Source organism: Astyanax mexicanus, chromosome 6 (genome assembly GCF_023375975.1).
Source record: "Astyanax mexicanus isolate ESR-SI-001 chromosome 6, AstMex3_surface, whole genome shotgun sequence".
In the NCBI taxonomy this organism is placed as follows: Eukaryota; Metazoa; Chordata; class Actinopteri; order Characiformes; family Acestrorhamphidae; genus Astyanax; species Astyanax mexicanus.
In genome coordinates this window covers 5,495,477-5,523,379 of record NC_064413.1, presented here as the reverse complement: position 1 = coordinate 5,523,379, position 27,903 = coordinate 5,495,477, and the positions used below count along the sequence as shown (strand labels likewise).

The 27,903-nt window shown below is 37.3% G+C and overlaps 1 protein-coding gene across 4 annotated transcripts in view; it reads right to left on the bottom strand.

The window, feature by feature from the left end:
* The window catches only part of pou2f2a (POU class 2 homeobox 2a), a 96,472-nt gene that overhangs the window by 33,013 nt on the left and 35,556 nt on the right, over positions 1–27,903 (bottom strand). The window contains exon 1 of one of the 4 annotated variants that reach the window (XM_049480723.1): positions 6,746–6,978. The exons of the other annotated variants lie outside the window; for them this stretch is intronic. Within the exon in view, the coding sequence (XP_049336680.1) occupies positions 6,746–6,800 (55 nt within the window). The 5' untranslated portion in view covers positions 6,801–6,978. Of the gene's footprint in view, positions 1–6,745; positions 6,979–27,903 lie in introns of those variants that run through there. 4 annotated transcript variants of the gene reach the window in all.

Below are 27,903 nucleotides of genomic sequence, written 5' to 3'. Positions count from 1 at the left end.
GCGAGGTGGGTTCCTGGTGGGTTCCAGGTGGGCATGGGCTCTGAGTGGGTTTTGTACATGTGTTGTTACTGCCCACCTAATACTTATCTAGGTCATAAGTACAGTGTACAACATAGATGTCCATGCCCATGTTTAACTCCTCTCTAAAATAAATATGTGGCATCAATATGTGTGGAACCAATATGGAACCCATGGTGAAGCATTATGGTTCCTAGTTGGGCTACATATACACAGCAAAGACCACAGTTTAAAAATCAGAGTTAAAAACAAAACAAAACATGTTTTAACTCTCTGTGAGTTTTTCTAACAACTCTTAGTGATAAATAATATTATAGAGTTAAAATTCAACTCTGTCTGACAGGCTTTGCCTCCTGATTCTGCTCCCTGGTGGAGCTTAATTTACCCTCTTGGTGTTGGGTTGGATGGTGGATAAGGGTCTCCACACAAGAGTTATAGTGTTATGGGGGAACCACTGCTTTCTCTTGTTCTAAATAAAGTTTTAATAGGATAAAAAGGTAATTTATTCTGTGTTATAGTTCACATTTAATAATGTGTTATAGATACTCTGGTATGGTACTCTGGGTGAAGTTCAGACAATATAAAAAAATAAAAATTCAAATATATATATATGAAATAAACATATATGACTCAATACAATACTGAATTAACCCTAAATTTGTTACTCTTTTGATAGAGTTATTTTAACACTATTGTGGGTTGCACCATATATTATGTTATCTAGGACAGTGTTAAATTCAACTCCTAAAGAGTTAAATTAACCCTCTTGTTATGTTCTGGGTCAAACTGACCCATTTTAAAGTTTGAAGATCTTGCAAAAATATTTAAAAGTATTTTTTTTTCAGTGTAAAACTTCTTCTGCTTGCTTTAATACGTGTAATCAACTTATAATATGAAAATGGTTCATCTCACATATTTGCAAAAAACCACCCCCTGCAAAAACTAAAAAACACTAAAACTAAATTGCAATGTTAGGTTTCAATGTTATGTCAAATTATTATGTTTTATATGTTTCAAAAGTAATAAAAGTAATGAAACATTAAAAAAAAGTTTAGACATGTATTTTTTTATGAAAAATAAGTGAATTATCCTAATTGAACCATTACCTGTTATAGGTAAGGGACATCATTGCACTAAATATTGATAGAAAAATAGTAGTTAGAGTTAGTAATGAAATATTCACACTGCTTTTTAGGATTTTTTAGGTTTCTTTTGGATAATTATACATGAACCGGTTCAAACTGACCCATTAACAGCATTACTGTTCCTGACAAATGAACATAGCTGTTGATAGAACCAACACAAAACTTCTATAAATTTTTTTTTTCATGTTAATTCAAGTTGAATGTTATTTAGTTTAGACTTTCTGCATAAGCTGTACCTAAAATATGCAACAAGCATTATTATTACTGACAAAATAATAAAATGAACATTATTTTTCAAAAATGATCCAATAAAGATTATTTGTTTTAAAAAATAACAAAAGATTTTTATCAAAATATACTCGCAAATCTCGATTGACCCTCAAATACACCAATCACCAATCACTTCCATGATCACAGGTGTTCAAAAATCAAGCATCTAGTCATGCAGACTGCTTTAACAGACATTAGTGAAAGAATGGGTCGCCAACTGTCAGTGATATTATCACACAGTGGAAGAGACTGGGAAGGACAGCGACTCTGTGTTCTGTCAGTGTAAAATAACAGAGCGGGGTCAGATTAACAAAGGTTAGTACACTTAATTTTACACAGTTCTAATACATCAGCTCACAGATGCCTTGTGCTGAACAACATCACCCTAGGAGTGATGAGGAAAAATACCTAATTCTACCCACCCAGAGAGAGCAAGGCCAATTGTGCTGTTTCAGGGCTCTGGCAGCTGATAGCAAGCATCCAACATCCTGACTATCCTCACTATTATTCTTGTCACTGAATTCAATCAAATTCTCACAACAGTTCTCACTCCAAAATCTAACAAAAGCGGGATAAACTGTTTCTAATAACCTTGATTTTGGCCATTTGGTAAAGAAGTAGCTCTTCTTTACTGAGACAGATCAGTAATATAAATGTGAGTGAAGCTGAACATTGGCCAGCACACTCATTCCATTTCCAAAGACTTCGTAGGTCAAAAGTTTTAAAACAACCTTATTTATTTGGTAGTCCAGTAGACGTGCTGTATAGCCCATATGTATAGATGATTTTTATTTTTTTAATCTTATCATTGACTTTATTACTGCAGTTCTTTATCTGTCGGACTAACTCTAGTTCTAAGTTTTCTCTCTGCTGAAACTGAGACTCAGTCCAGTCATGTAAATCTGAAGGCTAAGGCTAAAGGCTAAAGCTGTTGCCATGTGGGTCAGCCAGACGTGACTCTTCCTGTATCAGTTTTCTCCAGTCTTTTGAAGTCTTTTGAAGGTGTAGGAAACAATGCTCATCACTCTCTGGCTTTATCTGTAATTTTTCTACAGAAACGACTTTTAACAGTTACAGAGTTCTCTGTGTTATTTGTATCTTTGTCTAGTTATTATGATGAAAGTGTGAATGTGCTGTGTGTAGGTTGTAAGATACACTGAGAGATTATGACGTCAGACATGATATAGTATGGTTACGGTTATGTCAGGGTTTCGCATAACGGGTCAAGTAAAGTGTTTGCCACAGATGTTGACAGGTGACGTGACCTGTGAACTATGATGATCTGCTTCCAGTGGCTCCTGTTTAGTGGAGGATATATGATTATATTATTAGTCAGCGAGTGAACAGTCAGTTCTTGTAGTTGATGTGTTAAAGCAGGAGAAATTGGGGTGTTTATGGTATTCAGTGCTCAATAACTACTAAAGTGAACTGGTGACGGGTCATGGGTACCCTCAAGACTTTCACTAATGCTCAAGGAGGCTCCGCCCACTTCACAACTTACAGCATGTAAAGGATCCACTGCACTGTAGATCCTACACTTGGTCTCGGAATCTATATGTCCCTATAATTTAGAGCATCACCACATTCCTAATATAACATTTAAAGACTATACAAATAATCTATGAGAATATTGGTGATTCATCAGTTAAATTCCCCTCTATATACGGGCCAAAGAGTCTAAAAGCAGAGAGGGTGCGCACTTCTAGCACAGAAAAACGGGGTAAAAGTGTCTAAAAGCGGAGAGGGTGCGCATTTCTAGAGCAGAAAAACGGGGCAAAAGAGTCTAAAAGCGGAGAGAGTGCGCATTTCTAGCGCAGAAAAACGGGCCAAAGAGTCTAAAAGCAGAGAGAGTGTGCATTTCTAGCTCAGGAAAACGGGCCAAAGAGTCTAAAAGCGGAGAGAATGTGCATTTCTAGAGCAGAAAAACGGGGCAAAACAGTCTAAAAGTGGAGAGGGTGCGCATTTCTAGCTCAGGAAAACGGGCCAAAGAGTCTAAAAGCGGAGAGTGTGCATTTCTAGCGCAGAAAAACGGGCCAAAGAGTCTAAAAGCAGAGAGAGTGTGCATTTCTAGCTCAGGAAAACGGGCCAAAGAGTCTAAAAGCGGAGAGAATGTGCATTTCTAGAGCAGAAAAACGGGGCAAAACAGTCTAAAAGTGGAGAGGGTGCGCATTTCTAGCGCAGAAAAACGGGGCAAAAGAGTCTAAAAGCGGAGAGAGTGTGCATTTCTAGCGCAGAAAAACGGGCCAAAGAGTCTAAAAGCGGAGAGAGTGCGCATTTCTAGCGCAGAAAAACGGGCCAAAGAGTCTAAAAGCAGAGAGAGTGCGCATTTCTAGCGCAGAAAAACGGGCCAAAGAGTCTAAAAGCGGAGAGAATGTGCATTTCTAGCGCAGAAAAACGGGGCAAAAGAGTCTAAAAGTGGAGAGGTTGCGCATTTCTAGCGCAGAAAAACGGGCCAAAGAGTCTAAAAGTGGAGAGGGTGCGCATTTCTAGCGCAGAAAAACGGGACAAAAGAGTCTAAAAGCGGAGAGAGTGTGCATTTCTAGCGCAGAAAAACGGGCCAAAGAGTCTAAAAGTGGAGAGGGTGCGCATTTCTAGCACAGAAAAACGGGACAAAAGAGTCTAAAAGCGGAGAGAGTGTGCATTTCTAGCGCAGAAAAACGGGCCAAAGAGTCTAAAAGCGGAGAGAATGTGCATTTCTAGCGCAGAAAAACGGGGCAAAAGAGTCTAAAAGCGGAGAGAGTGCGCATTTCTAGCGCAGAAAAACGGGCCAAAGAGTCTAAAAGCAGAGAGAGTGTGCATTTCTAGCGCAAAAAAAAGGGGTAAAAGAGTCTAAAATTGGAGAGGGTGCGCATTTCTAGCGCAGAAAAACGGGGTTAAAGAGTCTAAAAGCAGAGAGGTTGCGCATTTCTAGCGCAGAAAAACGGGGTAAAAGAGTCTAAAAGCAGAGAGAGTGCGCATTTCTAGCGCAAAAAAAAGGGGTAAAAGAGTCTAAAATTGGAGAGGGTGCGCATTTCTAGTGCAGAAAAACGGGGTAAAAGAGTCTAAAATTGGAGAGGGTGCGCATTTCTAGCGCAGAAAAACGGGGCCAAAGAGTCTTTTTTATTTAAAGTGGTATATTTCATTATTTGTTTTATTACAGAGTCTGTGGCCCGTGACTTCAAACATATTCCTCCTTCTGGCCCCCAACAAAAAAAGTTTGGACACCCCTGCTCTATGACATGATGTTGCCCTTAAGCAATAAACCATCTATTGGATATCACACCATTCTATACCATACCTTATTTGTTAAATAATTTTACAAGGCATATCTATATCCTATACAATAAGGTGGGTAATACAAAATATGAATATGTGCAAGAATATGTAAAGAAATATTTTTAGCTGTTTTAAAAAATTAGCTTATTACCAAAATAAAATAAATTGTCTGAAAAAAGTTTGGGTCATAAATAAAAAAATGTCTATATGCAAGAATATGTAAACAAGTATTTTTAGCTGTTTATTTTTTAGTTTTTTTTTTTGCCTGTTATTTTGCTTATATTAATATATCTCTATTATATGCACAATGACCACATATATGATTTTTGGTATGATTTTTTTTCTCCCCAAATATGTAATTCATGCAACAGAGGGTTTAGACAGCAGTGTTGTACTCATCAGACCAGATCCCAGATCATGTTTCTGATTGGATAAAAAGTTAACTTTTCTTTTATTCAAATTTTAATTATGATTATGCTATTAACTAGCTTTAACTATGACAATAGTGCTTTTTCTATAATTTTGCTTACAGTATCCGCTGTTCACTGCAATATATTGAATCATACATTGAACCCCTATATTGTGATACATATCATATCGCCAAGTTCTTGTCAATACAAAGCTCTACCTAATACTGTGTGGTTTTTATCAGAAAAGCAATGTATCGGCCTGGACCTTAAACCATCTGCAAGGTACGAATTAAATATCATAGTGAATTAAATATTACAGTTATGGTACACATATTTCTACATACCCTCATATATCTGCATACACACACATCCCAATACTGTACCAAAAGTCAGCAGGTTTTTCAATAAGAACATCATTATTCTACTTCACTATCAGAACAAAACCACGTATCTCCAACAAAGTGTGAGATTTCCAGAAGACTGAAAAAAATATGACTTATATTTTATTTATATACTTCATACTTATATTTGACTACTCTATGCTAAATGAACATGATTTTATTTACACTAAATGCTTTACTTATTAACATCATTAAATATTCACACAATGTAAATGAAATCTGTTAATGCTAATATTAATATTAACAATAATAATACATTTTATAATAAGTCCAGTTCTGTTCTCTGTATTGCTGGATGTTAAGTCTGCACAGTGTGAACAGTGTGCAGTTATTTTGCATAAAATATATATTTAAAATAAGTTGTAATTTTTTTAAAGTGAGTAACTGCATTATTATGCTATTATATTATCATTATGTAGTTGCTATAAAATTGACTTTATTATAGCATTATTGTTTGTTGCAATTATTTCTATAACAAATATATTGTCCAAATATAGTAATACAATAAACGAGTGGATATTATTGTTATTAGAGCTTCATACTGGATATTACTGTTATTAGAAATTTATTTAGGATATTATTGTTTTTGGAAATTCATTCTGGATACTATTGTTAGAAGTTCATACTGGATACTATTGTTAGAAGTTCATACTGGATATTACTCTTATTAGAAATTTATTTTGGATTTTAATGTTATTAAAGTTTCATTCTGGATAGGGATGTTTTTAGAAGTTCATACTGGACATCATTTTTATTAGAAATTAATTAAAGATATTAATTTAATTTGAAAATCATACTGGATATTAATGTTATTAGAGCTTCACTTTGGATATTAATGTTATTAGAGCTTTATTCTGGAAAAAAACAACATTAGAAATTCATTCTGGATATTGTATTAAAAATTAATTCTGGACATTAATGTTATTAGAAGGTCATACTGGATATTATTATTATTATTGGAAATTCATTCTGGATACAGAGACACACCAAAAGTATGGTAGCTCTAGCGGATTTCATTTGCCAGCTCAGATCCCACACACACACACACACACAGACACACACACACATATTTTTTTAGCTGCTCATATCTGTATGAAACTAATTTTATAATCCATCTTGAATGATGTGAGACACCGCTCTGTCTGGCCTTCTGCTTCATTAGCATTACTGCACACAGATAAACACAGCCTGGCAACCCAGCACACAATCAAACATACCTGGCAACCCAGCACACATTAACACATACCTGGCAACCACAAGTGAGAGTAATCCATAGCTGCTATGTGAGCAGTCTTGGTCATGATGATAATGATGTTTGCCCTCTTCTGTCTTCTCTCTATCTCTGTCTCTCTTCCTTTTACTCATTCACACACTGCTCTCTTTCTCTCTCTCTCTCTCTCTCTCACTCTCTCTCTCTCTCTTTCTCTCTCGCGCGCTCTTTGCCCCTGTTAATGTGCGGCCAATAAGAAGGAACAAACTGATAATGTAGTTTTGGTTGTGGGTTTGGTGTAGGGGAGGAAAGAAAGAAAAAATCACTCCTCCCTCTCTCCTCCCTCTCGCCCTCCTTCACCTCCTCCTACACCTCCCTCCACCCACGCCCCCGCCCTGCCCACTTCCTCACCCCACAGAGCAGACAGCTCAAACTTTCCCTCCACAGCAGCAGCAGCAGCACTGTCACTGTACAGCACTGTAACACTGACACACAACTGATACAGTTAACCCCTTATTATACACTTAAATATAGAATAAATATAATAATAAGTACTCATTAATTAAGTAGTAATATACACCATTATTCTGAATTTATTACAGAATGTTTAGTATCCACTATGAACTATTCAGTATGTAATATAGAGTATTCAGTATTCACTTTGATTTATTCAGTGTGTAATATGCAGTGTCCAGTATCCGCTATAAATTATTCAGTATATTATACAGAAGGTTCAATATCCATTATGAATTATTCAGCATGTAGCATCAGCATGTAGTATCCACTATGATTTATTCAGTATGTAATAGAGAGTTCAGTATCCACTATGATTTATTCAGTATGTAATATACAGTGTTTACTATTCACTATGACTTACTCAGTATGTAATATATAGTGTTTACTATCCACTATGAATTATTTACTATATAATATAAAATATTCATTATCCACTATGAATTATTCTGCATATAATATAAAATGTTAAGTATCCACTATGAAACATTCAATATGTAATGTAGAGTTTTCAGTATCCACTATGACTTATTCAGTATGTAATATATAATGTGTACTATCCATTATTAATTATTTACTATATAATATAAAATGTTTAGTTTCTGCTATGAATTATTCAGTATGTATTATAAAGTGTTAAGTATCCACTATGAAACATTCAATATGTAATATAGAGTGTTCAGTATCCACTATGAATTATTTAGTATGTAAAATAGAATGTCCAGACACTATAGGAGCTGCCAGTTTTGGTGCCGTGAAAAAATATTTGCCCTCTACAGATTTCTTTTTTTTTGGCATATTTCCTTTTATGCAGATCAAACACATTTTAGACAAATATGACCTTATTAAATGCAAAAAGCAGTTTTTAAATAATATATTTTTTTATTAAGAACATAATCTATCCAAACTAGCCAGACCTTATGTAAAAAAGGATTTGCCCCTAACTAAATTAAAGCTTTACTGTAACTGGCAATGAATCTTTTACATCTCTGTGGAGGAATTTTGTTCCTCTCTTCAGAGGTGAACTTGCTGGTGTGCTTTAGATCATTGTCCTGCTGCAGAACCCAAGTACACCTGAGCTTGAGGTCACAAACAGAGTCCTGTAAATTTCTGGTAGAGAGCAGAATTCTTGGTTCCATCTTTTACAGCAAGTTGTCTAGGCCCTGAAGCAGCAAAGCCGCACGAGACCATCACACTTCCACCACCATGACTTTAATAGAGGCAGGTAAGACATGCAGTTCCTTAGATGTTGTTTCTGGGTTCTTTTGTGACCTCCTGGATGAGTTGTTCATGACCTTTGGGAGTAATTTCGGTAGGCCGGTCACTCCTAGCAAGGTTCACCAGTGTTCCATACTTTCTTAATTTGTGAATAATAGTTTTCACTGAGGTCTTCTGGAGTCACAAAGCTTAAGAAATGACTTTTTGACCTTTTTCAGACTGATAGATGTCCATGGCTTTGTTTTCTCATTTGTTCCTGTCCTGCTTCATGTTGTCAGACAGGTTCTATTAGTTCTATTAGTGATTTCCTGATTCTACAGATCTGGCAGTAATTAGGCCTGGTTGTGACAAGTGACTTTAAATTTAGCTTTTCAAAAATGTTGTTAATTAAGCAATAATACAAGAGACGGAGTGCTATAACATGTAATATTGGCACATGTTGCTAGCAGCACATGCTGCACAGCAGCGCCAATAGTACACATTACAGCACAAACCTTGAGTGTATTATTGTGATTATACCACAGATCTAATATCGCTGTTTATTAAAAGATTTTGAGTTAAAGAGGAGGAGAAAATAGGAACTCTTGGTTTGTAGAGGCTGCATTGTTGCTAGGTTACCTGTATGTGGCGGAGTAATACATGGAGCGCTTCGGTTACAGTGCATTACCAGCTAATAACAGCACTCATAGAACGCCTCTCAGCCAATCACATTGCGGGTTTGGAACTAAATGATACTAAATAATCACGGTTATTTCATGAGGAGGAAATTACTTTTTAACATACGGGCAGGTTGGTTTGGATTGCTTTTTCTTGGATTGCTTTTTCTCCCTTAATAAATGAAATCATAATTTTAAAAACTGCTTTTTAGATTTACTCAGGTTTTATTTGTCTAATATTAAAGTTTGTTTGTCAATCTGAAAAATGGAAGTATGAGCAAAAACTAAATATATATTTGTCTGACATTAAAGTTTGTTTGTCTAAAAAATGGAAGTATGAGCAAAAACAACATACATATATTTGTCTGGTATTGAAGTTTGTTTGTCAATCTGAAAATGGAAGTATAAGCAAAAACTAACTATATGTTTGTCTGATATTAAAGTTTGTTTGTTAGCAAATGTTAGTTGTTGTTAGTTGTAATTTGTCAGCATATTTAAGACACAGTCCAATATATTTTCAGTATATTTGTGTTTGTGTATTATGAAAGCAAGTCAGGGGGCGGGGCAAAAGAAGTAGAAGTCAAGTGGGGCGGAAGGAATGAAAGAGTAGCAGGGCAAGGAGGAAGTAAACAAGTGCTGAGTGGTGGGCAGCGAGTGGTGCCTAGAGAAAGAGAGGGGGATGAAGAGAGGGGTAAAAAGAGAGAGAGAGAGAGAGAGAGAGAGAGAGCACGAGAAAGAGAGTGGGACGTGGTCATGCTGACGAGAGAGATGAAAGGATAAACAGATGAAGTGATGTGAGGTGAAGGAGGGGGAGAGATCATTTGCCATTGGAAAGTGCTGGGGCTGCTGGAAAGAGTCACTCACTCACAAGCCATGCGGTGACACACACACACACACAAACACACACACACACTGTGTACACACTCTGTACTGTACATCACTATCACATTTGGCAGTGGTGCCACGCACAGTTTGATCATAAACAACAGTAATGAGGATGTGTTCCGTCTTTAACTCTGTATTTCCACTCTATCTCTCTCTTTCTCTCTCTCTCTCACTCTCACACACACACACACACACACACACGCACACACACGCAGGGTGAGGTGTGACGCACCTCCTCCAGTCAGGAGTATGCAGGTCAGAGCACACACTGACCACAGCCTCTCAAACGTCTCACGTTCACACGTATAACCCACCTACAAACGGAATCAATCAGCCACGCCACTGGAGATAAGAGGCTAATAGAGCCTACACAACCAACATACCAACAGTGGAATGATCTAGATTAAAGAATATTCATGTGTTGGAACGGCTCAGTCAAAGTCCTATTGAAAATTACTGTTCACAGATGCTCTCCATCCAACCTGGCTGAGCTTGAGCTGTTTTGTAAAGAAGAATTGGGCAAATATCTAAAAATCTGAGTCCCTAGATGTGCAAAGCTGGTAGAGATATACCGTAAAAGACTTGAGACAATAATTGCAGCGCAAGGTGACACTACCAAGTATTGACATGAGGGGCTGAATACTTTTGCATGTCACACTCATTTTTATTTGATAAAATATATAGCATAAAAATCATGTATATTTTTTGCTTCACTTTACAATTATGTGCTATTTCGTGTTTTCGGGTCTATCACATTTAAAATCTTAATAAGATACATTTAAGTTTTTGGTTGTAAGGTGACAAAAATGTGAAAAAGTTCAAGGGGTATGAATACTTTTGCAAGCAACTTTTGCAAGCTTATTTTTATATAAACCATGTTCAGTTCTGTTTTTAACAGACAGTGCCTCAGTGTCAGAGTCACTGTTCTATGTTCCTGCAATGCTGCATGTCCACCAGATGGGGGCATCATTGGATAACCTGCAGAACATACAGCTCTGAAAAAAAGTGTGACAACTTCAGTTTCTGAATCAGTTTCTCTGATTTTGCTATTTATAGGTTTATGTTTGAGTAAAATGAACATTGTTGTTTTATTCTATAAACTACGGACAACATTTCTCCCAAATTCCAAATAAAAATATTGTCATTTAGAGCATTTATTTGCAGAAAATGAGAAATGGCTGAAATAACAAAAAAGATGCAGAGCTTTCAGGCCTCAAATAATGCAAAGAAAACAAGTTCATATTCATAAAGTTTTAAGAGTTCAGAAATCAGTGGATCAACACCAGCACATGACATGTCTCTCCAAACCATCACTGATTGGTGGAAACTTCACACTAGACCTCGAGCAGTTTGGACTGTGTGTCTCTCCACTCTTCCTCCAGACTCTGCTCCCTTGATTTAAAAATGAAATGTAAAAAAAATACTGATGATCAGTGATGGTTTGGAGAGACATGCTGATCATCTGCTGGTGTTGATCCACTGTGTTTTAATATCAAGTCTAAAGTCAGTGCAGTTTTGTTTTCCCACAAAATTTAACAGCACTTCATGCTTCCCTCTGCTACTGACAACTTTTATGGAGATGTGGATTTCATTTTCCAGCAGGATTTGGCACACTGCCCACACTGCCAAATATACCAGTTGGTCTTATATAATATTTAAATTTTCTGAGACCCTGATTTTTTTTTTATTTATTATCTGTTAGCCATAATGACATTCCAGTTGTCTGAGGTCAATAACTAAAGACTGGAGTGAACCATAACCATAATCCACTAATCCAGAAACTACTAATCTAAGCAGCACAGTGCCATCCATTTGTTTTGTTTTTTTATTTGTTTGAACTCTTTTATTTTATTTGGATTTTCCTAAAGAGGACAATTACATACTTAAACAACATTCACACTCATCCATGCTGCTATAGCAAAACTTTCAGTCCGGACTTCATGTTGCTGCTACTTTCCTACTCTCCTTTATATTTTGTGTATTTTTCTTGATATCTATTTTATTATTAGCTTATTTTTATTCTATTTTATTTTATTTTTATATTTACCTTTTATATTTATCTATTTTAACAATCAATCTTTTGGGTGTAACTGGACTTTGTGAATTCAATTTCGTTCCACCTCATGTACCACATATGATCTGAATGATAATAAAGTCTCCTGAAATACTTGAATCCTTGTATCGTTAAGTAAACTTTTTTTTAATCAAATTTTGTTCAAAAATCGAAATCTGTTAATATTTGTGTTTCATATTTTTTAACATTTAATCAGGGCTGTTCTAAATAAATTTACGTGGGCGGAGTCTCACTATAATCGACACTGATTGGCTTGTAGAATGCTGTCAATTTAGCAAAATGACTTATATAATAAGGGTTAATCTACAGTTACAATAGATACAGAATCACCAGTGTAAGCTGGTGTAAGATCTTTTCGCTTCTTCTGTTGTTTAACGAGTAACGACAGAAGCCTCTCTTAACTTCCTGTATTTGTGACGAAAGTCTGAATCGACCAACAAAGTGTGTTCGCACTGCAGACAAACCGGATCATGGTTCAGTGCGCGAGTGTGTGTGTGTGTGCGAGTGTGAGCGAGTGCGGTTCATGGTCAGCAGACGCAGGCTACCCGTCTGTCTGTGCGTGGCGGTGTCAAAGGTCAGACTGATGGACAGACAGTGTGGGGTCGAGTTGGGCGGGGCCACGTGTGTCCCTGGGATGGCAGGTCATTAGGTTGCCTTGACAACAATCTGTCTCAGTTTCCATGGAAACACTACCCCCATCACGCTATACAGCCTGACGCTGTTACAATCTGTGTTTTGGTCTTAGGGTTAAAAAAAAACAAAAAAAAAACATCAACGAGCACACACTCACACACTCACACACACACTCACACACTCACACACTCTCCTTCACTACTTTTACTTTTTTCTTGTTATAATTTCCTCCTGTTCCGTTTTCCTACTCTTTTGCTCTTTCTTGTCCTTTTTTAACTTCTATGCGTCCCATCCCGTTTCTTGTTTCCCTCTTATCCCTTCTTTTAGCAGCCTTCACTCATTTTTGTCTTTCTTCCATTTTTCACTTTCTTTTCCCTCTCATCACTTTACATCCTTTTCCTTCTCTGTATTGGCTTCCTTTATCATTTTATCTTTCTTCCAATTACTTCTTGCTTTTACATCTCATATTTCCTTCTCATTTTCCTCTCTTTCTCTTCATTTTCCCTCTGTACTCCTTTATTCTCAGCTTTTTTTACATTTCTCTGTCACTTCCTTCTCTCTTCCTTCTCCCTCTCACTCTTTTCCTCTGTCCTCTTCCTTCTTGTTCCCATTTTGGATTCTCCTTTTATTTCCTCACTTCCTCTCATTTTCTTTTTCTTTAATTCCCATTTTCCTTTTTCCTCATCCTCCATTTTTCTTCTTTCCTTTTTCTTTTGTTTCACTCCCTTACTTTTACCTCTCATCTCTTCTGTTCGGTTTTCTTCTCATGTCTTTTCCGTGTTCCCCTCTACACTTCCTTTTTCTCTCTCATCTTCTCTTCTATCTTCTTTTTTTTCACTTTTATCTTCAGTTTCTTTTTACTTTTCACTCTTTTGTTTTCTCTTCCTTTTTTTCTCACATTTTCCTTTTCTTTCATTTCTATTTTCTTCTTTTTTCCCCTCTACCTTTTCTCATCTTCCCCTTCCTCTCTCCTCTCCTTTCTCCTTTTCCCCTCTCTTCTTCTTTATCTGATAAGCTGTCTGTTTAAAGCGAGGTGGTGTTCAGCCCTCTAGAGAGCCATCAATCTTCATACTGTCACACCTCAACATGACCTATATGAGTGTGTGTGTGTGTGTGTGTGTGTGCATGCGTGTGCTTATATTTGAAGGTTGAAGTAACAGAATGATGCTGATTTCTTGTAGTAAATGCGCTTTGCTCATCGGGAAAAGAACTCGGACGGAATTGTTGGATTGCAATGCGACTCACAAGCAAGGTAAAGGTTACCAGGAGCAGTGAAAGATTAAAATGTGTGAAAGGCAACATGCCAGACATTTCAGCACGGAGATGTAGAGGTTCCTAATGGTGTCCTGAGATAATCCATCCCATGCAGTTCCAATATTCACACAGTTCCTGCAGATTTTGTGGTACGGGTGTATAGAGTGTTGATATTGCATCCAAGAGTATCCCACACATTTAGGTGATAGATTTGTCAAAGGGGACTGCTGTAGTATGTCTATGTGCCGTACCAATCACAAATTTACCTCAGCACTGCTATTCTATTCACAAATTTAACTCAACAGTGCAGTACTAATCACAGATATACCTCAGCACTGCTATTCTAATCACAAATTTAACTAAACAGTGAATTCTAATCACAGATATACCTCAGCACTGCTATTCTAATCACAACTTTAACTAAACAGTGAATTCTAATCACAAATTTAACTCAACAGTGCAGTACTAATCACAAATATACCTCAGCACTGCTATTCTAATCACAAATTTAACTAAACAGTGAATTCTAATCCCAAATATACCTCAGCAGTGCTATTCTAATCACACATTAAACTCAACAGTGTTATTCAAATTACAAATTTAACTCAGCAGTACTATTCTAATCACAAATTTAACTCAACAGTGCAATATTAATCACAAATATACCTCAGCATTGCTATTTTAATTACAAATGTAATATAACTGTGCTATTCTAATCACAAATTAACACCCAGCAGTGCTATTCTAATCACAAAATTACCTCAGCACTGCTATTCTAATCACAAGTTTAACTAAACAGTGAATTCTAATCACAAGTTTAACTCAGCAGTACTATTCTAATCACAAATTTAACTCAACAGTGCAATACTAATCACAAATATACCTCAGCATTGCTATTTTAATTACAAATGTAATATAACTGTGCTATTCTAATCACAAATTAACACTCAGCAGTGCTATTCTAATCACAAATTTAACTCAACAGTGTTATTTTAATCACAAATTTACCTCAATAGTTTTAATCTAATGACACATTTACCTCAGCAGTGCTATTCAAATCACAAATTTAACTCAACTGTGCTATTCTTGTCACAAATGTAACTCAACAGTATTATTCTGATTCTGAAAAAAAAAGATATGGATGGGTTGATGGCTAATTTCGCTGGTAATTCTAAATGCATATTTTCCTTACAAATTTACCCCAGCACTGCTATTCTAATCATAAATGTACCTCTGCAGTGCCCCTGCAATCACAAATGAACCTCAGCAGTGCTAGTCTAATCATAAATTCAGTACTGCTATACTAATCACAAATTTACCTCAGCCCTGCTATACTAATCACACATTTACCTTAAAAGTGCCATTCTAATCACAAATCCTTCCTTAATAGTTTTATTCTAATTACAAATTAACCTCAGAAGGGCTATTCTAATCCCACATTTACTCCAAAAGTTTTAATCTAATTACAAATTTATCTCAGCTTTCCTATTCTAATCACAAATATACCTCAGCAGTGCTATTCCAGTCACAAGGTTTACCTCAGCACTGATATTCTTCAATCCTGGAAATATGAAGTGCATTATTAGTATCATGACATGATACTATGTTGGATCATTGTCTTCTGTTACAATCTAATGAAAATCTCAATTATATTGTCAAATATATCATATTGTACGCAATAATATTGCATATAAAACGTTAATGTTTATTTTGATATATTTTTTTAAGTCTATATATTGTCATATCTCCAAGAACATTGATTTTGCAAAAATAACCTAAAATATTGTGATATTATTTTAGGGCCTTATTGCCCACCCCTAGTGTGAAAGGTAGTGGAGTGCTATACAGAACCATCTACAAAAAGTTTTTCCACCAGGTAAAGAACCGTTTAAAGATGGTTCTTTGTGTTGTCATGATTTTTTTTTTACTGGAGAACCTGTTTACACTGTGTGGGAATGATTACAATGACTTTTGCATCTTTTAGAATTAAAGACATTTAATTAATTACTGCTGCTCCAGAAATGATACAAACCGACACACACACACATTCACACACACAAACACCACTGGTGGAGTGTGCAGTGTGAACCCCGCCACGTGAAGTCCGTCGGTGTTTAATGTCCTGCTGGACGGTCAGTCCCGCTGTCCTCAGGCCGCTGGCTAAAACTTGATCAGCGCTTTTTATCAGCTGTAATGATTATAATGATTATATCAGGGTGGTCTTTGTTTCTCATTTTAAGGCCTTATTAACCCCCCAGCCTGCTGGTCAGCACAAGCTGTGACATCACTGGACATTGTGCTGCACTGCGATTGGACACTAGGCTGCGTTGCCAAGCAACAGTAGCGAAAGGTCTCTGGTGTGTGCCGGGGTGTGTGTTGTGTGTGTGTGAGGAGTGTGTGCGTAAATATATATTGTATGTACATACATATCTACACATACATATATAATTTAAAGGGTTCTTTGGCTGGTCAAAAGGTTCTTTATACTACTTTATACCACACACACAAACAAACACATATATATGTATTAAAATATATATAGCATATACATATATGAAGTGTATATTAATATAAAAGCACTCGCAGCTTGTATTGCCAAAAGAATAGGACTTTCTGGAGCAAACTAACCTATGTATTCGCCTGGTGTAGAATAGGGGGGTATAATGCCCCCCCCCAATACTGAGCTGTGGAGCAGTGGATCTGTGGTGTTTTCTGGAATGATGGTGCTCCATTCAGGACTTATAGATTGTATGAGTTAAGAGTGGTGATCAGCCAACATACAACTTCCTGACCTCATGAATGCTCATGTTGCTAAATGCCATCAAATTCTCACAGCAATGCTTTAAAATATATATATTTTTCCTTTTTTTCACTCCAACAACAAGCAGCAGAATAAAAGAAACAATAAAGAGCAGGTGTCCCAATACTTGTGTCCATATGTATATATTTATATATATATATATATATGTGTGTGTGTATATGACTGTGCATATATAATGGAATTTTCCCTTTTCTTATTGCATTCAGCATAGTGTGTGTGTGTGTGTGTGTGTTTGTGTGTGTGTGTGAGAGAGAAAGAGAGAGAGAGTGTGTGCGCACACCAGGGGAATAGGTGGTTATTGTTTCTGACACAGCGGCTCATATTTCTGTATCGATCGATTTCTCTGACTCCCGACACGACAATAATCACACACACACACACACACACACACACACTGCGCTGCCTCTATCACCGCTATTATTACTGCACTGAGAGTTTGAAAAGGGAAATAAGAGTTGAGGAGCGGCGCGGAACCGAAAGGGAGAAAACAAAGGAAAATGAAATGAAATAAAGGAACAAAGGAGGCTGATAAAAGAGAGAAATAAGCGGGACGGGGGAACGGGGAGGAAAAACACGGTTAATAATGTGCGGTGGGCTTTATTGCTTTGTCCTGAGACCACCACCCCCCCCACTATGAAAATGAAATACACGGTTCCGTGCTGTCAGTAATTCCAGCGTACACACACACAACGCCCTGTAATTCATTTTCTTCATTTTCCATATACCTGTGTTTGGGTGCGAGCTCTCCGCCGTACAACAGCCTCTGCTGTGATCTACTTAAATCACATCCATCCACTCAAGCAGGAGAGATAAGACACAGAACACAGAACCAGAACACTGAAATGAATACAGCACTTTACCATAAAATACACTTTAACAACCAGTTCTTTAAGGCTTCTATTTAGGTTGCATGTAGATGTATAATATGTTTATAAAGCGCTTGAGTGCCTCATTGTCATGTTTCAATGGTTCAAACTGTTTCACGTTTGTTTATAATCAAAGAATAAATGATCAAGTTTGCAAAAATCAATTTACAAAAGTTTTTACATGTATATAAAGCACAAATGAATCAAGCTGGGAATCATCTTTTTCTAAAGGACCCTTCATTTGCTAACCGAAATTAGCACGTTCAAGTTCAGACGAATAAAAGGAAAAGGTAAAAAAGGCAAAAAGACAGAATAATAGATACAATAGAGAACAATGACTCATTTATTTTAGACCCAAAATCTAGACCAATACTCCCAACCCTTTCTTTTGGGTTCACTTTGTCTCATAAAATTACACAATATATGAAGGAATCATATATTCTGAATTAGTAGAAAAACAGCTGAAGAATGTAGTTAAACAATAGATTCGAAAAAAAGAGTTTAACAACTTTACCATGGCTTTTACAAAAAATTATATTTTAAACATTTTCATAAACACTATAAATGGACCTAAAATACTCCATGTTAAGTATTTAAAAGAGATATTTCTCAAAAGCTCTACGGCACAAGTAAGACAGAAGTTTTATATATATTTTTTTTCAATATGTTCTTCTTGAAGCCAGTATTAAACAGTATTAAAATCAGCCACAATTCCTATACATACCTTCAAGCTACAGTATTAATATATTAAAAAGGGCTATAATTGTTTTATTTTACTATAATTATAATTTATATTTCTTTACGCAGATAAATCAGCAGGAACTCTGTTGCAGTGCTGTTCTGATTTCTCTTCAGGCAGAACAGCGCTAAACGGGCGTTTGGCTCCACAGAACTTAACTTGTGTGTTAGTGTGTTAGTTTGTTATGCTAACTGGCTAGCATTAGCTAGTGAGCTCTGCTAGGGTGCTTCTTTTGTGGTGTTGTTGTTCATGGTGCTGTACAGTGCCTCTAGTGGTGTGGCGGTATGTGAAAAATGCATACCGATTCTAATTTACCCTCTGTTATATCGTATGAACCGGTTTCCAGCTAAAAGATACAAGTTGTAGAGGGCTAGGATAGTACCAATATCTGAGGTTAGCTTTAGCATGTGTTTTTGTGTTTTACACATGTAATTGGCCTCATACAATCACTCCAGTCTAACAGAGAGAAAAAGAGATAGAGAGACAGATGGAAACAAAGAGTAAGGAACAGAGAGAGGGAGCATTAGAGAGTAAGAGACAGAGAAAGACCAAAGATAGAGATAGAGAGATACACAAACTGATAGACTGATAGAACACCTCTGTCTGTCTCTCTGTCTGAGATAGAGAGATAGAGAGAGACAGAGATAGAGAGAGAAAGAGAAAAAGAGAGAGAGAGTGGTGGGTATGAGGGCTGTTATGCTGCAATAAAAGAAGAGAATTAGAGGAGAGATGAAGGATTCACCCCATCTTTTTCCAATAAAGGCAAGAATGAGAGAGAGAGAGAGATAGAGAGAGAGAGAGAGAGAGAGAGAGAGAGAGATGGAGGTAAAGGTGTTTATGTGAAGATGCGGATTGCTCATAGACACACACACACACACACACACACACACACTCAGCGTTGTTTTAGGGTAGGAATGTTATTAGGTTTATGGTGGCTCAGCCTGAGTGACACATTACTCTGAGCCGTCACTCACAAAAACAACTACTGTGCAGCAGTGGAAGAAAACACACACACACACACACACACACACACTTTCCATATGCAGAGGCATGTATGCACATAAAGAATATATTACATTATATCATTATGTATGATACTTTCATCACACAAACACAGTACAATAATTTAACTTTGATTACTTTGAACTTTTGATGAACTTTAAATGCTTTGTATGCTGATACTGAATACGCACTGAAAAAACTGATTTTAAAACCGACTAAATACTAAAAACATATTGATTTATTACTAGTTTTAGTACTTAGTGTATATTGTATTAATAAATATTATTATTAACACTTTATTTAACACAAGTTAAATATAATAAAAAACAGCGATTAAACATACATTTTAATAATATTTAAATATTTTAGTACTGATTATATACTGATGAAAAACTTATACTGATGTTAATGCTGTGTTGTGTAAAGCATCAGAGGAAGCCATAGTATACAGTATACAAGCTTGAACCTATTAAACGTGATCATAGTAAAAGTTTATTAATATGAAAGTATTCATTTTATTATGCAGCTTTATGGTTCTTTAATCGGTTTCTTTTATACAGCTAAAAGAAGCAGAGCTGCTTTAAGGTTCTTTAGTACAGAAAACACACACACACACACACACACACACACACACACACACACATATATATATATATATATATATATATATATATATATATATATATATATATATATATACATTTACACATTCAGACAGCCTTAACTTATGCACACACACACTTTATTTGGGTCCTGAATTTAAAACACACAATAAAAGCTCCTAAACTGCTCTGGTCACACGGGTCATCCAATCATGCTTGACTCCCCCGGACCCCCACGTCCCCCAACTGATCCCCCCGCACCCCACCCACCCCGCACCGGGCCGGATCGGCCAGTTTAGAATCTGGATCACAATTACTCTGATTGGCCTCGTGCTGCAACACGACTCATTTGACCCCTGACCTCTCTTTCACTCTTCCGTCCTCCATCACTCCACTGCGGGTGCTCTCTCTTTCTTTCTCTCTCTCTTTCTGCTTTATTATTCCTCTCTGCCTGCTATCCATCTCTCTCCTCTCCGTAATCCCTCTCTCCCACACCCCCCGGCCCCCCGTCCCCCTGCTCCTTTCTCTCCACCCGTCTATCTCCCGCTCCTATCCTGCGCTCCATCTCTCCACCCGTCCGTTCACTCCGTCTCTCGCCCCTCGCACCCCCCCCTTTATTTATTTATTTATTTATTTATTTTCCCCGCTCCTTTCTCGCTCCATCCATCCTTGTCTCTGTGTTTGTGATAATGACTGAAAATAAGACTCGTCTTTCCCTCGTTATTTATTTCCCCTCAGATCACACACAACTCAGAGAGAGAAATAAAAGAGAGAGAGAAAGAGAGAGAAATGGGAAACCGGGAACATGGACAGAAACTTGCAAGAGAAAAATGCACTAACATTTTAAAGAATGTAACAAAAGAGACAAAGGACAGAGTAAATAAGAAAGAAACAGAAAAAAAGAAAAAGTATGAGAAGAAAAGCAACAGAGAGAAAAAAAGAAGAAGGTGTCACCAGAAAAAGACAGAAAGAAAGAAAGGCTTGAAAAGACATAGTTATAAAAAGACAGTGAAAGAATGAAAGACTGAGAAAGCTGTAGACACAAGTAGAACAGAAAAACTCGTAGAAAAAGAAAAAATGGAAAAGAGTAATGGAGAAAGGACAGAGAGAAAAAGATAGAATGAAGGACAGAAGCGAGTAAAGGCAGAAATAGAAAGGAAGAACGGTAAAGAAAACTGAAAAATTGAGTATGTGAAAAATAAGAAGAAAAAGAAAATGTGAGAGAAATAGAAAGACAACAAAAACAAATGAAGGGAAATAATAAAAAATAAAGAGAGAAAGAGAATGTAAATTAAATAGAAGAAAGTGAACTAAAAAAAAGGAAGTAAGAAAAAGAAAGTAGAAAAAAATACATCAGAAAAGAAAAAACAGGATGAAGAAAAAAAAGTGTGAAAAAAGAAAATAATAGGGACAAAAAGAAAGAGACAGAAAATAGAAATAAAGAAAATAAGGGAAGGAGGTTGATGAAAAAAAACATGGCCAAAAAAGAGAGAGAAAGAGGGAGAAAGAAAAGAACAAGGGACCGTACACATATAAAGAAAAAAGAGCAAGAGAAGAAGTTTGATAAAATGAAAGAACAGGGACAAAAAAAAAGAGACAGAAAAAAAATTAATCACATATAGAGAAAAAAATGCACTTATAGAGAAAAACAGAGAGAAAGAGAAATAGAGAAAGACAGAAAGAAAGAATGGAGGAAGGACAATAAGACAGGAGAAAATATACACATACAGAGAAGTGAGAGAAAGAAAGAGAGAGAGATAGAAAGTATTATGACAAAAAGAAAGAACAGCAACAAAAAGAGAGAGAGAGCCAGAAAGAATAGTAAAGAACGAGGGAAAAGAATGAGACAGAAAACACATATTGAGAGAAAAGGAGAGAGGAAGAAAGAATAGAGAAGAGAGAGAGAGAGAGAGAGAGAGGAAAAGGGGCGAGAGAGGTAAAGGTAAAGATTGGAGGGGGTAGTATGAGATGGAGTGAGTGTTGGGGGAGGGGGTTAGGAAATCAGTCTGGCTAGCGGAACAGCTTTTCACCTCTCTCTCTCTCTCTCTCTCTCTCCCTCGCTCTGCTTTGTATTCTGTGGAGATGACAGAGGAAAGCTTTATTGCTCTGAGTTGGTATCGATCGGGGCCCTGCGCGAGGGGGGGACACACCGACGCCCATCGGAGGAACTTTCACAGCGACCACAGCCCCTCCTCCATCCCTCTCTCTCTCTCTCTCTCTCTCTCTCATTCCCTCTCTTTCTCTTTCTTTCTTTCATTTCAGGAACACTATTCACACTGCAATCTATTTAATACTCAATTCTAATATAAACATAATTCCTTTATATACACACAACACACCACCTCCATCTCTATCTCTACCACCCATAAACTAACAAGCTAATACAGCATTCAGCATACTCCTTTCAGAAGATGGGATCTACCTACACTGCCTGACCAAAAAAAAGGTCACACTCTAATATTTCATTGGATCACCTTTAGCTTTGATAGGGTCACGCATTCACTGTGGCATTATTTTAATAAGCTTCTGCAATGTCTGCAAAGATTTATTTCAATCCAGTGTTGCTGGATTAATTTTTCACCAACATCTTGCAGCAGCATTGATGATGGTAGAGTCTGACCACTGCACAAAGCAGCTCTTCTCCATCCAGCACATCCCAAAGATTCTCAATGAGGTTAAGATCAGGACTCTGTGGTGAACTCTCTCTCTCTCAATCCATGTGTGAAAATGATAAATGATGATCTCATGCTCCCTGAATCACTCTTTCACAATTCCAGCCCCATGAATCCTGACATTGTCATCTTGGAATATGGTCGTGTCATCTGGGAAGAAAAAAATCCATTGATGGAATAATCTGGTCTATATTCAGTATATTCAGGTAGTCAGCTGACCTCATTCTTTCAGCACATACTGTTGCTGAACCTAAACCTGCAGACCAACTGCAGCATCAACCAACCAACCCCACATCATTTACTTACTTAAATCCAGGTGGAGACTTTTTTTTTTGGACAGGCAGTGTATTAGACAGCAATTAATTTCAGTCAATTGAGACAAAATCCAAACTGTGTTGTTTTAGACTTGGTCAGAACATCTCCAAAACATCACACCGGTCTGGTGGGTGTTCCTGGTATGCAGTGGTAAGTATATACTAAAGAAGTGCACTAAAGAAAGATTTATTACTTACTTTATTACTCACCCAAATAAAGAGTTTTCAGGAGAGAAATCTGTGTAGATTAACATCCAGCTCTAATTTGACTTTGAAATATTTATTTTTTTAAAGAGTTACAGTTTTGTTTACTTAGGTGCCCCCCCCAGCAGTGAGACCTGCTGAATTAGAAGGGAAACATGGCAACACCCTTGCACCCTTTAAGTATGGATTATTACAAGTGTCCTAAACAAGTGTAACAATGTGCCTTATAATCTGGTGCGCCTTATGTATGAAAATAGATCAGAAAACAAACAAACATTAATAGTGCGCCTTGTAATCTGGTGAGGCTTATAGGTTTTGTACTGCAGAATTCTTAACACTACACCTTTGGCTGTTTTTTATGTATTTGTTTTTCTTCTAATCAAGTAATCAAGACTGAGAAGCAGAGGAACATAATGAGAAACATCTACACAGGTGCAACACACACACACACACACACACACAAAGAGTAATGAACTGCTGGACATGGAAATCTGTCCTGACCCTGCGAGTCCTTCTGCCGCTGTGGGGGTGTGTTAAATATCCCAGTGGGACCCTCCCCTGCTGTCACACCCCAAGTGTGCGTCTGATCATCCATAATTCCCTTCTCTCTCAGCTTTGAGGGAACCACTGATTTGTAAGCGCGGGCTTCAGGGAAGACACACAACCAAACACACGCTTATACATTCTGCCATTTCCTCACACTTTCTCTGCTAGCTGACCGCTGGTTGTGGTAGGTGCGGACTTTATAGGGTGAGGAATCTATAAAGATGCTAACAATCACTGGGCTTAAAATATCACAATTAAAATGTTCATAACTTGATCTAAAGGAACAATCAGTAATAAATGCGAGCCATGGTTAGTGAACCTTATTGAAGCTTAGTGATTACCTGTTCAGCAAAAAAAAAATCCGCAGCTCGCCCATTTTCATGGCTGCAGCATACTGTTTGCTGTTTGTGCTGTTGTCTATACCTAATTACCCTGAGGATGGAAATGGTACTATGGGAATGGAAGTCAGCTGATAAGTGCAGCCAGTGCTTAATATCAGGATGTTTCCTTAATATCTGCTGATATATCCTCATCATCTTAGTTACTACAGTAAATATTATCCTCGCAAAAAATATAACTCTCCAAACTTTACTTTATATTAAATAGAAATAAATATTTACCCAAGTCATTTTTGAGAATTGCTACTGATCCATTTATCATTAAATCATCATTAAGGAACAAATGGCAGGTTTACCTTATGAGAAATTGCAATCTTGATGTTCTAAACAATGCTATTATCTTTGCAAAAAAAAAAAAGAACAGCAAGAAAATACACACACAGTGATAAAAATCATGATCTACACCCAGTAATGTGCTTCCTCTGCTGTGGTACATCTGGATCACTTCAATAACATCAGAAGACTCCTTATACCTTATAAACTCCTTATACTCTAAAATAACATGCTTAAAGTAGCTTAAAGTACCAGGATGAAACCCAAACTTCACATGAAGCAGGATGAAGCGTTGCTGTTTTTCGAATGTTCACTTTCATTTTCGCGTTCACTTTCACTTTCACTGAGTGGGAGTGCTATGCTTGATACAGTCATGAACCTTGCAAAGCTGTGTGGCCTCAGGAAAATTGGATGTTAGCAGTTAGCAAAGGCTAACCGTTGGTGATTAGCTGGATGACCTTGATGACTGTGTGTCTGTATCGACGACGGTGGTGCTGAGTGGTGGAGCTTCACTGAATTAAAACACTTACTCTAAAGTGGGTAAACAGTTTTCACTTTTGCATTAAAGATATATATTTTTTGTAATTTTGTATGATAAAAAAGGCTAATAAAGAGGAACAAATCCAAGAAGATGAGCCCTTTCATTGAGTGGAAGCGCTATGTTTGATACAGTCATGAACCTTGTAAAGCTGTGTGGCCTCAAGAAAATTGGATGTTAGCAGTTAACTGATGCTAACCGGCGGTGATTAGCGGGATGACCTTGATGACTGCGTGGCCGTAGCGTGGACGGCAGTGCTGAATGCTTAACACCGACCTCAGTAAAGGTCCTGACCGGCAATATCGAACGCCGCGAGGCCTCTACAGCGCTCGCGTGGGAGCGGGTCGAAGAGACTAAACCGCAACAAGAGCGTGAACAGTGTTTACACGTGTGAGTCGATCGCTCCCACACCAATCGATGGAGAGAGAGAGGGAGTAGGTTATCTTCTGTCATTAAAACTGAGGGAATCCCACACTTGGGGGGGGGGTGGGGGGGAGCAAGAGTTCATTGATAAAAAAACAGAGAAAGAGAGAAAGAGAGAGAGAGAAACTGGCAACGAGGGGGAGCAGACAATTATCTGTATTGATTAAAGCAAGGCAGCACAGTGAAGAACTGAGCAAACTATGAGTGGATCAATAGAGAGAGAGAGGGAAAGAGAGAGTGAGGGATAGATAGAGTTTGTGTAGAGAGAGAGAGAGAGAGAGCGAAAGTGTGATTGGTCAACAGAAAGAGAGAGAGAGAAACAAGTGAAAAGAGAGAGAGAAAGAGAGAGAGAGAGAGAGAAGGTGTGGAAAGAAGTTGGAAGTAATGACACTCCTTTTAATCGCTGGATACAAAAAGCGTTATATTTGGAGAAAAAAAAAAACGCTGCATTCCAGTATAGGAACCTTATTCCGTCTGTGAGACATGGTGGTGGTAGTGTCACAGTTTGAACATGATTTGCTGCATCTGGGCTAAAACGTCTTGCCTTCATTGATGGAACAATGAATTCTGAATTGTATAAGGAGAATGTCAGGACACATTTCTATGAACTGAATCTTAAGAGAAGGTGGGTCATGCAGCAAGACAACGACCTTAAGCATACACAACTCGTTCTACCAATTAATGGTTAAAGAAGAATAAAGTTAATGTTTCGGAACAGGGCCAAGTCAAAGTCCTGACCTTAATCCAATAGAAATGTTGTGGAAGGAGCTGAAGTGAGCAGCAGTTAATGTGAGGAAACCCAGCAAAATCCAAGAGTTAAAGCTGTTCTGTACTGAAATCAAAGGCTCACATACTTTTGTCACTCACAAATATGTAGTATTGGATCATTTTCCTCAATTAATGAATGGCCAAGTATAAGCTAGGTTCATTTTATCTACTTTTTGGACTTGTTTTGACTTGTTTTAGGTCCTATTTCTGCAGAAACAAGAAACATCTTGGGTTCATACTTTTTGCAATGCAATAAAAGTATTTGCTTTTCTAGTTTTGTCTGGTTTAAGGTTGTTTGTAACATTATTTACAGAGTGTTTTAGTTCAAGAAGGCAGCTCTTCCACATGACACAGGCTAGATCTAGCCACCCCGGGGCTTCACCAGGTTAGTCTATAGAGCTGAAGTGTTTCGGTTGGAGATTATGATGATGAAATATACTGTATAAGATCTCATAGACAAGACAGGAAAGAACCAAGACAAATATGGATGTATGTGTGTGTGCATGCATGCAAGGAGTGTGTATGTGTGTGAACACACACTAGGGGGCATGCTGCAGGGCGTTCTCCACTCCTCCTCGGATAAAGGAGCGAATCGGCGAGACAAAAGCTTCAAAAGAGGAGAAACAACATGCGGCCTGTTCGACACAGCCTGAAGACCCTCTGTCCCCCAACCATTAATCCCCCTCTCACACCAACTTGACCCCCTTACACACACACGCCGCTCTTCCGCTCCCCCAAGGAGCCCAACGCATGTCTGCAGACAGTGATGCCCGTTGCCTGGTAACCGTGACCCTCAACCGTTCAGGCAACAGTGAAATAATAACTCTTGATAGATTGGCTGAGCTGACGTTGAGTAAAGAGCAGGACCTGATATTAATGCAAAGTGTATATATACAGCTCTGGAAACAATTAGGAGACCACTTCAGTTTCTGAATCAGTTTCTCTGATTTTGCTATTTATAGGTTTATGTTTGAGTAAAAGTAACATTGTGATTTTATTCTATAAACTACAGACAACATTTCTCCCAAATTCTGAAATAAAAATATTGTAATTTAGAGCATTTATTTGCAGAAAATGAAAAACTGCTGAAATAACAAAAAAAGATGCAGAGCGTTTTAGACCTCAAATAATGCAAAGAAAACAACTATTTCATATTTATAAAGTTTTAAGAGTTCAGAAATCAATATTTGGTGGAATAACCCTGTTTTTTATGCACGGTTTTCATGCATTTTGGAATCATGTTCTCCTCCACCAGTCTTACACACTGCTTTTGGATAACTTTATGCTACTCACTCCTGGTGCAAAAATTCAAGCAGTTCAGTTTGGTGGTTTGATGGCTTCTGATCATCCATCTTCCTCTTGATTATATTCCAGAGTTGTTTTTTTTATTTGGTAAAATCAAAGAAACTCATCATTTTTAAGTGGTCTCTTATTTGTTTCCAGAGCTGTACATATAAATATATATGTAAAGCACACACACACGTACACACACATGGAATTATTTCATACACAATAAAAAGTAAAAAGTGTTAAAGTAACCAGAATAGACCAGAAAGTACCAGAAAGTAGCACCTCTTGTTTAGATGACAGTTTTGCACATCAGTAAGCTTTATAAACTTGAATTTCTTGCCTCTTAACGTGTTTGAGAGCATCAGTTGTGAAGAGGTAGAGTTGGTATACAGTGAATAGCTCTATTTGAATAATGTTCTAATCCAGATTATGGCAAGAACTACTCAACTAAATAAAGGGAAAGAATAACAAATTAAGGAATGGAGGTCAGTCAAATCCGAAAAAA